We start from the raw sequence: 18,044 nt of genomic DNA, 5'->3' as shown, positions 1-18,044 counted from the left end.
AAGTAGTGATAGGTATGTAGAAACCTAAGCAAAAGAAACAAACAGAACAAAACCAAAAAAACCCCGAGGCTTTACTAAATTAAAGAAAAACGAAGTTGTAAAAGAAAGGAAATATAATCATAGTATATTCTGTGGCTAGGCTGTTATTAGTATTTATATAATCGTAATGATATAAACAGTGAATGTTAATTTAACAGAAACTGAGATATAATTATATTGGGAGGATGAAAGGAAAGATGATGGTTTAAAGAGCTATGCCCTATAAAGTCAATAGCTAATATTGCAGCCTTTTTTAAACCAGGACTCCTCATTTGATCCACAGGATACAGAAAATGATTTGAGTGACTATTTGCTCAATTCTCCCAAAGAAAGTATATAGCTAGTACTGTTCTAGATGCACAGGAGTATAAATATTTATTTATTTATTTTTTGGCTGCAGCGGGTCTTAGTTACGGCGCACGGGATCTTTCATTGCGGTACATGGGCTTCTCTCTAGCTGTGGTGTGCAGGCTCAGTAGTTGCAGTGTGCACAGGCTCCAGAGCGTGTGGGCTCTGTAGTTGCAGCACACAGGCTCTCTAGTTGTGGCACATGGGCCCAGCCGCCCCGCAGCTTGTGGGATCCTAGTTCCCTGACCAGGGATTGAACCGGCATGCCCTGCATTGCAAGGCAGATTCTCAATCACTGGACCACCGGGGAAGTCCCTGCACAGGAGTATAGCTAATTCATTATATACAAGGGGTGCCTTAGGGCATTAGGACTTGATTTTCTCACTGAACCCCAACTGAGAAAGAGAGAGACCAAGGAAGAACAGCATAGGATGTGATTTAGATACCTGAAGATAAATACCCAAAGAGACCTGAGAAGTGATAGAGACTGCCTCTTGGGAGTGGGAATGAGGGGTCAGTAGGGGTAAGGGCCTACTATTGCCCTTCATATTTTGTATTATGATTTGACCTTAATACTGCCATACATGCTTTAGTCTAATAAAAATGTTTTTGATTTTTAAAAACAGGTTCAGAATGACAAGAGCGCACAACTGTTAGTAAGTAGCTGCATCTCTTAGGTTTAGGAGAGGATGAATAAGAAGCAAATTTCACTTTTTACATTCTGCATTGTTTAATTTCTTAAATGAACAATAAAGAAAAAATCTTTCAATAGAGCACAGCCTTTGAAATCAGAGTCCTAGATTGAATCCCAGCTCCACCTCTTGCCAGCTTGGTAACCTTGGACAAGTTACTGTACAACTCTGAGCTTCCTTATCTGTAAAATGGGGGTGAAGACATCAACCTCATAAGGTTATAATTAAGATAAAATGATATAAAACACTAATGAAGGTAACAATAATGTTAGCTAACATTTATTGAACTGGACACTTTGCCAATGATTTAACATATATTGATTCATTTACTCCTTACAGCCATCTGAAGTATTATCATAATTCCCTTTTATGGATGAGGAAACTTACCTCAGATTCAAATCCAAGTCAGGATTTGAATGCATGTAGTCTTATTCTAGGCTCATGCTTTTTAACCGCTACTGCATATAATGTCTAGCAGTGATCAAAAAAATGGCACATATTTTTATGGCCATTGTTAATTAATTAAAAAATAAAATTTATGGAAGAAATGAAAAGGCAGCAGCTCCTGTGTGACATTCTTGAACATCAGCATATTTCAGATGATCTTCATTAAGATGATACATACCATTCTCTTCTAACCTCTAAATAGCCTCCCCATGTAAAATGATACTAAAATGAGACTAATTTCTTCTAGTAATGAGATCATTACAGTTTTGAAGGGAATACATTGTGTTCTTCCTGATTGGGGGAAGGAATAAAGTTTCTTCAAATTATATTTTCCCCACTTTTGCTGTTATGTTTTTCCCAGTTCCACAAAGTAGGGAAAACTCCTTGGCTGTCTTTTTTCCCCATCCGTCCACATGCTCCTAGTCCCTGATGCTGCAAAGGTAACACTTCACAGAAGATTTAAACTATGCAAAATATCCAGCTTCAAAAAAGAGAAAACTGAAATATAACATCAACATTTCTTCAGCAAAACATTTGAATGCATTTTATCTGGTCAGAGACCAGGGGACAACAGTGTGCTTTGGGAGAGGGGAAAGGGAAGGATACGATGTCCTAATCGGGCTTTTACAGTACCTTGAGCCTTTATATCCACTGAGATCTTTGTCCATATCCAACTCAGGAGTGGATTCAATGATGGCCTGAACTTCTGACTTCTCTTCATTTTCAGCAGAGTCTTAGGAAAGAACAAGATAACAAAAACAATGCATATAACACATACTGCCCCGTTATGAAAATTGCTTCTATGGTTGTAAATACATCATTTGATCATAAAAAATTTTTATAAAGAGTTGATTGTAGGAAACACAAGGTTAGACAGACAATATGTCATATATTCAATTAACAGTAAATATGAGCAACTAAAAAATAACCAAAGGAAGTTTTCATCTGTGTTTCTCTGGACACAGTGCAGTGTACACCAGGCCAGAACTCACTGTTTTCCTTGTATTTAGGGGGTGAAATACAGAGAAATTAAAGACAAAGACTAATGACCTAAGGTAGGGAACAGAAAAAGAATGTCCTCCTGCCTTTCAGGCTCTCAACCCCTCAGCCACTGCCCCACCACTTTTCTCTCTAAAACTTTATGTAATCATCACATCTTAAAGCTTATTTACAATTGAATACAGTTTTATAAATCTATGGCAGTAACACCCCAAAGATGTCATATCCACATCTGGATTTACTGAATACTTTGTCAGTATGTAAACAAGTAGGGTCACTTACCTGTTGATACATTTCTAGTTTCTTGGACTACCTGTACTTCAATATGCTTGCTTCTCTCTAACTTATCTGGTGTATCTGCAACCTTCACAAATCCTTCATTCTCTTCATGTAAGGGAGTATCACTAGGAATTGCTGCCACATCTGAAGCAGTTGTTGATGCTGGAGTGGTAGCTTTAGATCCTCCCTGGCTGACATCAGAAAGTTCATCCTACGAATAAATATAATTAGGGAAAACATTCTGACAAGTAATTTATTTAAAACTATCTTTTAAATGGGTTAAGAAACTTGAAAGAAAATTCTATTAAAAAACAGTAAGTCACTGATTACCAAAGGAAATCAATAATCTCTGCAGATTATTTTCAAGTAATTAGGAAATATTTAAGCAATCATGTTTTTCCAGACATACATGAGATTCTTCTAAATAGAAGACCTGAAGATAAAAGTAGAGTGGCAGTATTAGCAATAAAATCATACATTACTGTCATCATCAGAGTTTGTAATGGCAGTCCTAGTTTGTAAAATCATTTGATAATAAAGACTTGTTTCCAAACACTTAGAGCATGTACTGTGTGGTAGCTACTCTAAAACAGCAATGGAATAACAAGATTCTTAATCTCAGGATACAGTTTTGTAAACAGTGTTCTTAAAACATCCTGTGACCAGGGAATTCCCTGGTGGTCTAGTGGTTAGGTCTCCGTGCTTTTACTGCCAATGGCCCGGGTTCAATCCCTGGTTGGGGAACTAAGATCCTGCAAGCTGCAAGGCGTCACCAAAAAAAGAAAACAAATCCTGCATCCAGATCACTTGAAGTGCTTGTAGAAAGGACAGATTCTAAGTCCAAGCCCGGACTTTAAGCAGTGAGATCAGGTAATCTGCATGTTTAACAAGCAATCCAGGTCATTTATATATAATCATTAAAATTTCACAGCTACTTCTAAGATCCACAGATAGGCTTCAAGAAGTACATGCCCAGACTGAAAATTTATGCAAACATTTATGTACAATGAATTTTTCTAGGAAAAGAATCTACAACTTTTATCAGATTTTCAATGGGGTTTGTGACTCCAAAATAATCAAAAACAGCTGTCCACTAGCTACCAATAACGAGGCAGTTCTTTACAGCAAAGTACCCAGTCTTAAAGAGAATGGGACAAAATGTTTAGTACTAGTAATGATGATGATGATGATTAGGGTGAATTTAGTGAATTTACCAAATGTATAATTTTGGGTAAGTTATGTATTCTTCCTATAGCTATGTTTTCTCATCTGTAAAATAGAGATAATGGTACCTAATTCATTGGATTATTCTAAATTTTTCTGTATAAAGACTTAGCGGTGTATTCACACATACCAAGTGTTTAAAATGTTGGCTATTTATTACAATTTATAACAATACATTATGCACAACTTTGAAAATCTGGCAATACACGCTTTTGGCCTAAGGAGAAAAAAAGAATATATAAATATATTAAATTGTGCTATGGTGGGGGATGATTATTAGTGATTTTTATTTCCCTCTTTAAAATTTTATCTTTCTTAACTTTTAAAGAACATGGTTTAAAATACATTATAGCTAAATCAACTATAGTTCAATAAAAATAAAATAAATTATAGCTATAAAAATAATGGAATAGAATCCAAGCAATTAAAAATAACTAACACTATACCAATCTTACACTGTCTGAGAGATTTAGGTTATTTTAAGTGCTGAAAAGTAAGAGGGTGTTCAAGGTTAAGACTCTCTTCAAGTATAAGAAAACATTTTTTGACATATAGTCAACTTACACATGCTATGATGGACAGCAACTACAATGAAAGTAATCACACTTGGAGAACTTAACCATCACCAAACCTCTTAGCTTTACAACATTAAAATGTTTCATCTCCATTTTCTTCTCTTAATATTTTAATTTACTATAATGCATTTTGATGTATGGCTGAACTAATATAAATCAATTACCAGATGAGAACAAAGGGCATGCAAAAGAAAATATATTCTCTATGGCAAACCGAGAGCTCTTTATCCCTTCAATAGTCCTCCCACTCACACTCTTCATCCCTATCCCAGGTTTTTGGAGGTTATTCCCCCCTTATTTTTGTTTTTAATAATGAGAAATCTATAAAGTCAGACTGTGACCTAGCATGTTGTACTCACTAAGAGTTTTGAGTATCTTAGCTCTTCTGGTGGGTTTAAGCTCTAACACGTGGATAAAACTCAAATATTTGCTGAAGACCGTCATCCTAGTAAATTTTTGCTAGGCTCATTTTCTGACAGTTTATATTGTACTTGGAATTTTATAATAGTTGGTCAGCTACTGATTATTTATTGCTCATCAACATTTTAAGAAACATATATATCCATGACAGATGATCCATTTAGCAAAAACAAATCTCATCTGAGATTCAGAATCTATCAAAAGAAAAATGAAGTGGCATATCCATATTAGCATACAATACTTACTTAAAATGAATTTTCAATGACATAGGAAAATGTTATGTTAAATTGGAAAATATATATACTTTTAAGGAAATAATCAGAGATGGATAGAGGATGTTATTTATAACAGCAGAGAACTGAAAACAACTTAAATGCTCCAAAATAGGAAATTAAGAAAATTATAGAACATCCATACAACAGAATACTATGCAGCAATTTAAAAAACTGTGTTGTAGAAGAATACCTACTGAGATGGAAAATATTCACAATATTCTGTGAAGAGACTGGGGACTAAAACAGTTCTGTATAGTATAATCAACTAAGAATGGCTAGAAAGAGCTATGTCAGGACACTCATGACAATTCTAAAAGTGGTTGCCACTGGGTAGTTTGATAATGAGTGACTTTTGCTTTTACTATGCTCTTGTTAGCACTTCTAAATATATATATTTTTAAGTAAAAGAAAATTATAAAATTCAGAATATAAATCTATATATGAAGTATGGTCTCAAAAACAATTTCTACTTATTTGTTTGTATGGCTGCGTTGGGTCCTCATCACTTTATTTATTTATGGTTTCTCTTGTTGTGGAGCACGGGCTCTAGGCACGTGGGCTTCAGTAGTTGCAGCACTCGGGCTCAGTAGTTGTGGCGCACAGGCTTAGTTACTCCACAGCATGTGGGATCTTCCCGGACCAGGGCTCGAACCCGTGTCCCCTGCATTGGCAGGTGGATTCTTAACCACTGCGCCACCAGGGTAGTCCCTCAAAAACAATTTCTTTAGGTATATAAAGAGACTAGAGATAGTAAGTTTTACTATAACTAGATGAAATTCTCTTTTCAATTTGAAAGTTTTGAGAAAAGAAAACCATTTATACTATTTATGAGTTGGGACTATCCATTCATTATTGCCTTGTGTTTAAAATAACTTTGATTACAAATATTGCAATATTAACCGTATGCTAATAAAATCAGCTGAATTACACAGCCAACTATTTTCTTTTGTGCATCTCAAATACAGAGCTGATATCCAATGGGAAGAAAGACAAATCAAATACATTACTAGTTCAATCCTCTATCACCTCCTCCCCTGTTAAAATTAAAAGACAAAATTATTTGACTATTTCCTGGAGCTGGAGACTGGCACCTAATACAAAAGTATCTGATAAAAATTTCATCAAGCTGGGCTTCCCTGGTGGCGCAGTGGTTGAGAGTCCGCCCGCCGATACAGGGGACACAGGTTCATGCCCCGGTCCGGGAAGATCCCACATACCGCGGAGCGGCTGGGCCCGTGAGCCATGGCCGCTGAGCCTGCGCGTCCGGAGCCTGTGCTCTGCAATGGGAGAGGCCACAACAGTGAGAGGCCCGCGTACCGAAAAAAAAAAAAAAAATTTCATCAAGTAAATTAGCTTGTTAGAAGTTGAGTCTGGAAAACTGACAATAATATTTCTGGAGCCAAAGAGGACTATAGTGAAAACAACTAGAAGTCGCCCTGAGTACCACTCTCTTGGTCTTTGTTTTGATGTGTACTCTATTTAACAGAAAAAATAGAAGTGGCATTATTTTGGTTAATCTAACAGGCTGGCTAATTCACATTTATGTTATCATATACATGAATTCCCAAGCTTTAAAAGTTTAAAATATAAAGTACATTTAAAAATTAATATAAAGAGTCCAGGTTCTGATGAAGTACTGATGGACAGTGCTTAAACCCATCAAAACTATGGATTCAGAAAGCCCTAGAGAATATCAAGTTCATCTACAATGAGAAAATTGTATGCCTTTGAAGTTATTTGAAAAATAACTGGAGGTCGATCTTGACCTTGTTGTTTCCATTTATCTCTCAAATAAAAGTCAAGTAGAGAAATTGTTTCTTCTTCCTTCATATCACCCTACCCCACAAGGTCTAGCTATTTTTACCTTAAAAAAAATTATGTAGTAATTTAAAAGTTCACAATATAAACAGCTTGGCAAAAGCCCTCTTCCCCAAAATCATTTGTGGATCTGGGAGTATGAAATAAAGTAACCAGGAGAGAGCTGAACCTAAAACAGGAAAAGGACTCTGACACTTCAGGGGATCTCAAGATTTAGGGCTACAAGGAAGTGGTAAATTAGGATCTGCTTAGAAGATGGTATTTTAAAATGCTATCCAAATAACATGAGATTATTGATCTGTAACTCACTTCCCTTTTATACTTTTACCACATAAAAATATTTTACACACATTAAAATAGCTCACAGTGTGGGCTGTACTTCTGACAGCTGGATCCCAGGGACAGACCATGAGAGCTGAAGAGGGAAAAGCTCTGAATTTTAGGGAATAGTTTTCAGAAGACGTATTTCTCCTTGGTCTCCCAGATAGTGGAGACATAAAGCTCCCAAGATTAGCAGGAAAGCAATGAGGTGGGAAGTCTCTGTCATGTGTTTGACCAAGGGCACAATATTCTTATATTGTATCTCCTATGGAAGAAATTATGAAATTCTGTCACTAACTATGCCTCCAACTAAAGATAGAAGGACAAAAGACAAACCTAAATATTAGCCGGCTAAAAGATAAAATGTATCACTTTTGGTCAACAATGAGTTCATATGATACCAGGTACAAAATGAGGGAAAATGTTTTACTAGGACCTAAATGGAAACTGGAAGCATTTACATAAATTATTCAACATAAAGTTATAGGGGAGTCGCATGCTGGAGTTGCGCATTCACTCTGTGACTTCTGGAGACTTCTAATTCCCATTTTATGCTGGTCATACGCCAGGTGTACTGTTTTGGCTAATAGTTTTGACTACAAATGCTGCTTTATTTATCTGAAGACCACCGGCCTATCAATTTCAATTGCCTGATGCCATTAAGATATCTTCTTCAATGACACCGGTGGGTGCCAAAAATGGAGACTCACCAGGTGGTCAAGTCTCTTTCTGATAAACTTTACTTGTTTTGTAACCCCATTCCCACTCCTTCAGTCTTTAAGAAACTCTTACATTGTAGGCTTTCATGTCACTGGAAAATGCCCACAAAAACGAGCAACCTGACTTGGGGTTCCAGTGTTACAACTATAAAGGAATGGCACTCTTGTGCAACAAAACAAAATAACAAGTGCTGGTGAGATGTGAAGAAATTAGGACACTTGTGTACTGTTGGTGGGGTTGTAAAATGGTGCAACTGCTATGAAAACAGTATGGAGTTTCCTCATAAAATTAAAGATAGAACTACCACATGATCCAGCACTACCTCTTCTGGGTATAAAACCAAAAGATTTGAAAATAGGGATTCAAAGAGATATCTGTATACCCATGTTCACAGCAGCACTATTCATAGTAGCCAAGAGGTAGAAGCGACCCAAATGTCCATTGAGGGATGAAATGGATAAACAAAACGTGGTATATGTACACAATGGAATATTATTCAGCCTTAAAAAGGAAGGAAATCCTGTCACATGCTACAACGTGGATGAACCTTGAGGACATTATGCTAAGTCAAATAAGCCAGTCACAAAAGGACAACTACTACATGATTCCACTTATATGAGGTATCTAAAGTGGTCAAATTCATAGAAACACTAAGTAGAGTGGTAGTCGCCAGGGCTGAGGGCAGAGGGAAAGGGGAGTTGTTATTTAATGGGTATAGAGCTTCAGACGTGCAAGACAAAAAAGTTCTAGAGATCTGTTTCACAACAATGTGAATACTGTTAACACTACTGGACTGTATACTTAAAAATGGTTAAGATGGTAAATTTTATGTTATACGTTTTTTATCACACAAAAAAACAGAACAGGTGTCATTACTTTTAGCTTCACTTGAGATACCATAGTGAAAACAATCTGGTCTTTGTGCTATTTTCCTACTGGTTTTAGATTATCAGGCTGAAAGTCTATAGGCCTTTACAAGATACTTTCAGATGTTCCATTCATCAAATGCCTCCCGTACCCAGTGCTGTATAGAATACATATGTCATGTGTTATCTGGCGTTGCCCCATTACCATTTATGTTCAGAAAGACTATAAAGTAAGTTCACAACTATAAAAATAAATTATCCCACTAAGGACAACCTAGAAATGTTCCAATACAGTGTTTTCCTAAGTAGCCGCCTGATTTCATCTGGAATAAGCTTTAAAAAGGGGGCAAGCAACTCTGCTACATAAGTTTGTCTTTAGCTTCAAAGATTTTAAGCCTAATGTAAGTAAAAGACAAAATTACAGAAAGTAACTAGCCCAATGGATACCCACTATAACACTTATCACCTTATATTTAATTTCTATGTTTACATTTCTTTCTCCCCAAGTTAAAGTTGTGTCCAAAGCAGTAGTTTTAACACTCTTTTGATTTACAACTCTACACCATAAGAGAATCACAAAATTCTGTGTATACAAGTATTTTATAGGAGCTTCGTATCTTTGATTTGATTCCTAGAGGAGTCCGTGACCCAAAGAAACACTGAGAAGCATAATTCTAGACACATTTAGGTGAAATAAGTCTGGATGTAAATTATACTGTAGGTTCAAAAAAATTTAGAGAGGCACGGATGACCTACCTCTGAAGGTATTTCTGAAAAAGACACTGTTCCACTGTCATGGACCTGCTGAAGGCCTTACCCTGGTTAACCCTGACCTAGTAGGTAGGAGAAAGTCTTATTTTGTCTTTATATCCCCAGGGTCTAGCATATCAAGCCTGACATGAAGTAGGCTCTCAAAAGATGTTTGCTGAATGAAGCTGAATGGTGCCCTGACTGGGGCTGAACAAATCTGTTTAAATAGGGAGGCAGCCCATGGTAAAATGACATACTAGGCTGTCTCCAGGATACATACAAGTTATGTACATTCTGCCCTGAGGAAGGTATTTGTGCAAAGCATACACGTTTTCTTACCTATTGCTGGAAAAATAGAAATAGGCTGAATTTCCACAGGATTTACTTATTATTTTCTCCTTTATTTCAAAATGCTGACTTTAGAGAGGAGTAAATTACAGATTACAGTAAAGCCCTAGCAACCACTGTAGAAGAAATAATTTTCTTTTTTATTTCAGGGAATAACATCAGCAGTCTTCCAAACTGAGCACTTGATGTCTTGAAAATAGCAGCTGAGAAAGTACCCAAAAGTTAATCACTTTCATTTACTTTTTACAAAACGTTTTGAAACCCCATTCTCACCTCCTGTTCTATAGCCTTCAGAGGTTCAGGACTACTGCTGACCTGAGAAGAGGGAAAGATTATAAAAGAGAAAAAAAGAAAAATCATGTATTTACTAGGTGTTAGCATATTTCTAAGTATCTTTGGCTTGTGCTACCTCTCAGAATAACAAGATCTATCTCTTTTATCTACTTTGTTAAAATGAGGGTTTGGGGATTTTGTTTTGTTTTGACTTAAAATCACCTCCTTTAAGCCTCTTTTTTACGCCATCTCATGACTCAAAAGCCACCTCTTGGGTCTTGTCTTACCTTATACTTTGTCAATAAGAAGTTTATCACTTAACCCTTTTTTCTATTCACACAGCTGTGTGAAATCTTCCTGAAATTTATCCTAATCATCTCGAGTAATTAACATAATAAATATTCCAGTTTAGCATACTTGGAAACATTAACAACACTCTTCTTCCCCGCTCCCTCATTTCTGAAACTGTTAAGAGAACGCTAACAATCGAAGGGTAACCAAGATTCAAGTCCTTTTTCACAAAAACATCTATTTACTCATATTCTTCATTTCTATCTGTACATTTGCCCTCTTTGAGACAAAAGTGTTTTTCTTAAACACAAAGCAACTTCAAGTTTTAAATATTCTTAGTCTGGAAATCCATCAAAGTCTTTTGAAAAGTCTAAAATACAGCTCTCCTAGCTCTCTGTTAATTCCCACAAAAAAACCCACAGATGAGCAAGGCATGATTCACTTTTTTCTTTTTTTTTTAAATTGAAATATAATTGACTTACAATACTATACTAGTTTCAGGTGTACTACATAGCGGTTTGATGTTTTTAGACATTACAAAATGATCACCACGATAAGTCTAAGTACCATCTGTCATCATACACAGTTAATTCAATATTATTGACTATATTCCCTATGCTGTACATTACATTCCTTTGACTTCTTTATTTCATGAATGTAAGTTTGTACCTCTTAATCTCCCTCACCTATTTCACTCATCACCTCATGACCCCTCCCCTCTGGCAACTACCAACTTGTTCTCTGTACCTATGAGTCTGTTTCTGTTTCTGTTATGTCTGTTCGTTTTGTTACGCCTGTTCATTTTGTTCTTTGAGGTTCCACATATAAGTGAAATCACATGGTATTTGTCTTTCTCTGTCTGACTTTTCTCACTTAGCATAATACCCTCTAGGTCCATCCATGTTGTCACAAATGGCAAGATTTCATTCTGTTATATAGTTGGATGATATTCCATTTAATCTACAGCATGACTCACTTTATACAAACCAGACTGCCTCTCCCTTAATATCTGTTTACATGATCTTTGATTCTGGATTCTCATCTTCAACTCTTCTCAACTATCATTTCATCAGAAGCTAGGTAAATAACTCTCTAAATAAAAATGAAAAGATTGTGAACATAACATTTTAAAATGAAAAACAAAAAGCAAGCTGCAGGAAATACTTAGAGCATAAACCCATTTATCGTTTTGGGTTATTTTTTTAAGATTTTTTTTTTTTTGATGTGGACCATTTTTAAAGTCTTTATTGAATTTGTTACAATATTGCTTCTGGGTTTTTTTGGTTTGGTTTTTTTGGCCACAGGCATGTGGGACCTTAGCTCTCCAAACAAGGATCAAACTGGCACCCGCTGCATTAGAAGGCTAAGTCTTAACCACCTGGACTAAGTCCCTAAAACCATTTATCTTACAAAGACATACATGAGTATGTATTATCTATGTACATATATAAAGAAAAGGGTATGAATGATATACCAACTATTCAAAATGACTGAGGCAAAGGAATGGAATTTAGAGTTGGGCAACTATACATTTTTACTCTAGATTTTCGATATTATTTGATTGTGAAACATTATTAATATGACTTTAAAAAAAATTATTAAGCCTACTTCCTAAAATATTTGGACTCTGAGCAACTTTACAACATTTCTAGCATCTGGCATTGTGTGTGACCTGGTAGGCATCAAAATTTTTTAATGCAAAAAGCAAGGTAATTTTTCTTCAACAGGAAATACTTAGAGCTATTTTTCTTATTCCAAGAGTTTGTTTAAACATTAAATATCAATAGTAATAAATACTCATGTGCCAATTACTTCAAAAAAAAGTCACATTAGAAACAGAAGCTTTAAATACCATCGTTTTTAAATAGTGTTGTTTATTTGGAGTTTTACCATTTTTCATTCTCAACATACACTAGCATCTTGGTCAATAAACAACACCATAAATATGCCAAAAAGAGGAAAAAAATCTCATTGATTAACACCCACTAAGAAAGAACTAATTCCACTGCCTCTTCTCTAAGCAAGAGTTTAAAGGGGAGTAAGTATGTATCCTATAATTTTATTTGTCAGTTATACCTCAATAAAAATGAATGGGCAAGTACCAAAATATTAAGAAGAGTAAATCTTAACTCCCTTTTCCCTTCAAACTGCAACTGTCAGCTGTGGATGATTCCTGAAGTTATCTAATGAGGATATATGTGAGTGGGAAAGTTTGTAAATAAAAACTGAAGTTATAGAAGAAATTCCTTACCCTCTGTCCCAAGCAAAACCAACCTGAAATATTACAACATATAATCCATTTTTCTTAAAATTCTATTTTTATTTTACCCTACTGTAAACACTAATATAAAAATCCAAAAGGAGATAATGTATACTATAAACTAATGGAAAAACCCAACATAAGCATCAACGGAAGAAAGGGCCTAGAAGCAATCACATTCCAACCAGTAAGCACATTTAGTGCCTAGATCTTGGTTCCTAAATACCATTCTACAATAAACAGAACCAAGGCTTCTTGGAGAAGCACTTGACTGCACCGCAGGGGCAGGGAAAATGCAAGAGGCTGGAGCATCTGATGGTGTCAGGAAGGAAGGACTCAAAAGAGTATGGGCATGTCGAAAGGGTATAGGAAGACTCCTGGAAGAGCTCCTGATGTCCAAGGCTGAAACACTCTGAGCAACAAAATAAATAGTAATGGGACTTCCCTGGTGGTGCAGTGGTTAAGAATCCGCCTGTCAATGCAGGGGACACAGGTTCGATCCCTGGTCTGGGAAGATCCCACATGCCGGGGAGAAACTAAGCCTGTGCGCCACAACTACTGAGCCTGCACTCTAGAGCCCACGAGCCACAAATACTGAGCCCGTGCACCACAACTACTGAAGCTTGCGCACCTAGAGCCAGTGCTCCACAACAAGAGAAGCCACCGCAATGCACACCGCAAGGACGAGTAGGCCCCGCTCGCCACAACTAGAGAAAGCCCACGTGCAGCAATGAAGACCCAAAGCAGCCTAAATAAATAAATTAATTAATAAATAAATAGTAATAGCATTGAATAACCTACAGAACAAAATAATACCTTTGAGTTCAAATATGAAGGAAAGAAGGGAGGGAGTGAGCAGCTCTCCCTCCCCAAAGAATTACAGTTAATGAATGTAGGATGAAGAAAATAGAAAATAAGCATTACAACACCACAGTAATAATTATTGTAGGTAAGATTCACTGATGCACATTAAAAACAGTAAATGAAAGTTTGAGGAGAAGCAGGATATTGGCTCAGTCTCAAAATATATCCACCAAGATATTAATTAAATTATAAACAGAAAAACAGTAACTTTACAGTGAAGAAATCCAACACACACCAGCTGAACCGAGCAATCGAGGTTAACATCACCACTACGGCATTCTACAGTATTCTTGCCAAAAATATATAGCCTCAATCTAATCATAAGAAATCATCAGAGAAGCCCAAATTGAGAGCTATTTTACAAAATAACTAACCAGTACTCTTTAAGCCTGAAGGTCATGAAAGACAAGGAAAGGCTGAGAAACCGTCAAACGTTAGAAGAGACTGAGGAAACATAACTCAGCGCAATGTGGGATCCTGGATTGCATCCTGGAACTGAAAAAGAACAGTAGTGGGAACATTGGCAAAATCTGAATACAAGTCTGTAGTTCAGCTAATAGTATTGTACCAATGTTAATTTCTTAGTTTTGATAATCTTACCATGGTTAGTTAACATACCAATGTTGGGTGGGTGATGGGTATCGTTCCTTCTGTACTATTTTTGCAACTTTTCTATAAGTCTAAAATGTTTCAAAATGAAAAGTTAAAACAAAACAAACCAAGAGCTTTAACTGTTTGGAAATTTAAAATCACACATGCGTTTTACAACAGGATCTTTAATCACAAAAGACACAGGAATAAGGTTTAACTACTATAGAGATTCAAGCTTGGGAAAACTAAAGAAATAGGAACAATTTAACACAAATGGAGGAGGATGGAAAATTCTTCTAAACAATAATGCTGGCTCTGTTCAGAAATTTTCCATTCTGCATGCTAAGCACGTTCCCTGACGAATGCAGCACACATTGACCACTGGCTTTATATACCAAACCCTGCTAACAAGACCTTCTCACAGCAGTTCCACTGAAGTATTTCAAGTCATGTGGTTTCAAAAGTACTCTTTAAAACTTTCACAAGTAGGTATCAATCCAATTGCTTTTTAGCTAAAATTGTTTTTCTCAGTTCTAAAAGTCACATTCTACTAATAACCAACAACCCAGGAGACTCTAAAGGAAAAAATAATACTTTTTCGGAGTATATATACATATGTGTATACTCACACACGTCTTTAGGCATGCGCAGGTGCATATACATGCATAGGTGTATATATACATATGTATGTGTACATGTGAAACTAGACGGAATCTATGAAATCATTGCCAAAGTGATACTAACCAAGGTCTAGAAAACAGCATGAAAATTTTATGTGTAGGGTATTTTAAATGATATTTAAAACACTTTGTTCTCTTTCTATATTTGGGCACAAGTGAGAGATATCTGAACTCTAAACTTGTAAAGCAATGAAGAACTTATACAACATAGCTGGTGAGAATACAAACAGCTACCATCCCTTTGGCAGGCAATTTGGTGATATCTAGCAAAATCTTAAATACATGCTTTAATCCAGCAATCCCACTTATGGGAATTATAAATACAAGTACTAAATTAAGTACAAGGTTATTCAATGCAGCATTGCTTGTAATAGCAAAAGATGAGGAAAAACTGAGATGTCCTGTCAATAAAGTAGATTTTAATGGCAGATGGGATATGTGATCCCTTTCCCCTGGCCCTTCCTCAATAATTCTGATGTATCATTCATCGCCCTTCACTCCGTTGTTTTCAATTTTTTTCTATCGGACTCCTCTTCTAAGCACACAAACAACCCAGTCTCGCGCCTTCTAAGAGTATTTTTCCCTTCACCCTGCCAACTGAAAACATCTTTTCACTGTCCTCCCACCACAACCACCTTTCTTGAGTAATATACATTTTCTGTTTCCTCCTTCGTGAATATAATTCAGTTGGATGAACAACCTTACCTTAACATTTTTGCCCATTTCCACCCTAGCATTTTTATAATACATTTTCAACAGAAAATGTCATTTAACATAAGTTCCTTTTTACCAATTTTGCTAGTAGCTCCCCATTAAGAAATTTCTGTTAATGATACAATATAAAATTCCTCTGCTTTCTGCCTTAAACTGATCTCTAAACTCGATTTGAGGACCATCAAAAGGTGTCAGGTGAAGCTTCATGTAAGCTGTGGCATTTAGATTGGCCTTAAAAGAATACTTCTACTGGTGGTAACCTAAGCAGGATACAAATAATGTATGTGGGAAAACTATATAGAAAAGGATGCACAGGTGTGGAGTTCAGGAAAGGGGTCAAAGTCAGAAATTCAAACTTGTGAACACTGATGGGTGAAGGGTATTTACAGACATGAAACTTGAGCTACCCACATTAAGTAGAGGAGGGGGCTGAAATTTAAGCCCTAGAGAACTACAACATTTAGAGGTGCAAAAGCAGCAATGGAAAAGGACCTGTGAAGAAAACCAGAGAGAGAGGGAGAGGGGGAGATGGGAGACAGAGGGAGAGGGGTAGGGGGAGGGGGGCAGGGGAGAGAAAGAGAAAGAGAAAGAGAAAAAGAGAAAGAGAAGTATCCCAGGGGCAAAGTGAAGAAAGCATTTCAAGAAGCAGAAAGTGGGCTTTCCCTGGCGGCGCAGTGGTTAAGAATCCGCCTGCCAATGCAGGGTCACAGGTTCGAGCCCTGGTCCGGGAGGATCCCACATGCCACGGAGCAACTAAGCCTGTGCGCCACAACTACTGAGCCTGCGCTCTAGAGCCCGCGAGCCACAACTACTGAGCCCATGTGTCACAGCTACTGAAGCCCATGTGCCTAGAGCCTGTGTTCCACAACAAGAGAAGCCACCGCAATGAGAAGCCCGTGCACCGCAACGAAGAGTAGCCCCCGCTCACCACAACTAGAGAAAGAAAGCCTGCGCGCAGCAACAAAGACCCAACGCAGCCAAAAATAAAATAAATTTTTTTACAAAAGAATGATGAAAAACAATTAGAAAATAAAATTAGAAGAAAACTAAGTTGGAAAGACAAATTTTATTAATAAAAAAAGCAGAAAGTATTCAAATGTGTCAAATGCTGCCACAAGGCAAGATGGGAATAAGAATTTTCCATCACACTATTTATTTATTTATTATTTATGGCTGTGTCCGGTCTTCGTTGCTGTGTGTAGGCTTTCTCTAGTTGCGGCGAGCAGGGGTTACTCTTTGTGTGGTATGCAGGCTTCTCATTGTGGTGGCTTCTCTTGTTGTGGATCATGGCCTCTAGGCATGCAGGCTTCAGTAGTTGTGGCACGAGGTCTCAGTAGTTGTGGCTCATAGGCTTAGTTGCTCTGCAGCATGTGGGATCTTCCTGGACCAGGGATTGAACCCGTGTCCCCTGCATTGGCAGGGAGATTCTTAACCACTGTGCCACCAGGGAAGTCCCCATCATACTATTTAGAGAGATGGATATTTTGGGTAACCGTGAAAAAAGGCACATTGGTGCAGTAGGTAGCACTGAAGTCTCAGAGGAATGGGATGAAGAGAAAAAAAAACATTCTTCAAACACACCAAAGTTTGTCCCCACCTCGGGGTCTTTACAGATGCTAGTTGATCGTCCTGAAACACACAGTCCTCTGGACCTTTCCATGCACCTGTACCTTCTTCATTTCAGGGCACAAGTCACCACCTCCAAGAGGCCTTCCTTCATCACTCTAAAATAAGCACTCCTCCTTACTAATTACTCTCTAGCCCCTTACTTAGCTTTTTAAAAATAGTACATAACACTACTTGAAATTCCATGATTTCATTTATTTGTTTGTTGATTTCCCCCACAAAAATACAATAAGTAAAGGAATAATATGTACAAATACTTCTTTTTAAGAACAACTTGTATATTTTTCTAGGTGCATGAGTCCTGGCAGATTTTCCAGTACAGCTGCCCCTTGGTATCTACAGGGGATTGTTCCAGGACTCCCTGTGCATACCGAAATCTAGATGCTCAAGTCCCTTATATAAAATCGTATAGTATACCTGAAGATTTCAGGTATACTATATAGGACTGGATTAAATAACAATCTTCTCTTTAAGGTATCTTTTTGGATAGTAGTTAAAATACAGTTACCATATGGTATACATTTTTGATGTCCTAGAAGTATCCCTGCTACTTAATTTTGTTTTGGGAAAGGGACATGGCAAGTAGGCGATTGAGAGCTGGGTGTTTTGGAAGATCTATTAAAC

At 37.0% G+C, this 18,044-nt stretch overlaps 1 protein-coding gene across 7 annotated transcripts in view; it reads right to left on the bottom strand.

Annotated features, from left to right (window-relative positions):
• The window catches only part of SPAG9 (sperm associated antigen 9), a 143,573-nt gene that overhangs the window by 44,090 nt on the left and 81,439 nt on the right, over positions 1-18,044 (bottom strand). For 4 of the 7 annotated variants that reach the window (XM_060135510.1, XM_060135513.1, XM_060135512.1 and 1 more), the window contains exons 6-7: positions 2,808-3,015; positions 2,160-2,259 (exon numbers count right to left, since the gene is read on the bottom strand). In XM_060135510.1, coding sequence (XP_059991493.1) covers positions 2,160-2,259; positions 2,808-3,015 — 308 coding nt within the window. Of the gene's footprint in view, positions 1-2,159; positions 2,260-2,807; positions 3,016-10,394; positions 10,437-18,044 lie in introns of all 7 variants that reach the window. The other 3 variants (XM_060135508.1, XM_060135509.1, XM_060135511.1) reach the window with 1 other exon arrangement.

Source organism: Lagenorhynchus albirostris, chromosome 20, assembly GCF_949774975.1.
Source record: "Lagenorhynchus albirostris chromosome 20, mLagAlb1.1, whole genome shotgun sequence".
NCBI lineage: Eukaryota > Metazoa > Chordata > Mammalia > Artiodactyla > Delphinidae > Lagenorhynchus > Lagenorhynchus albirostris.
This window is presented reverse-complemented; position numbering and strand designations above follow the sequence as displayed.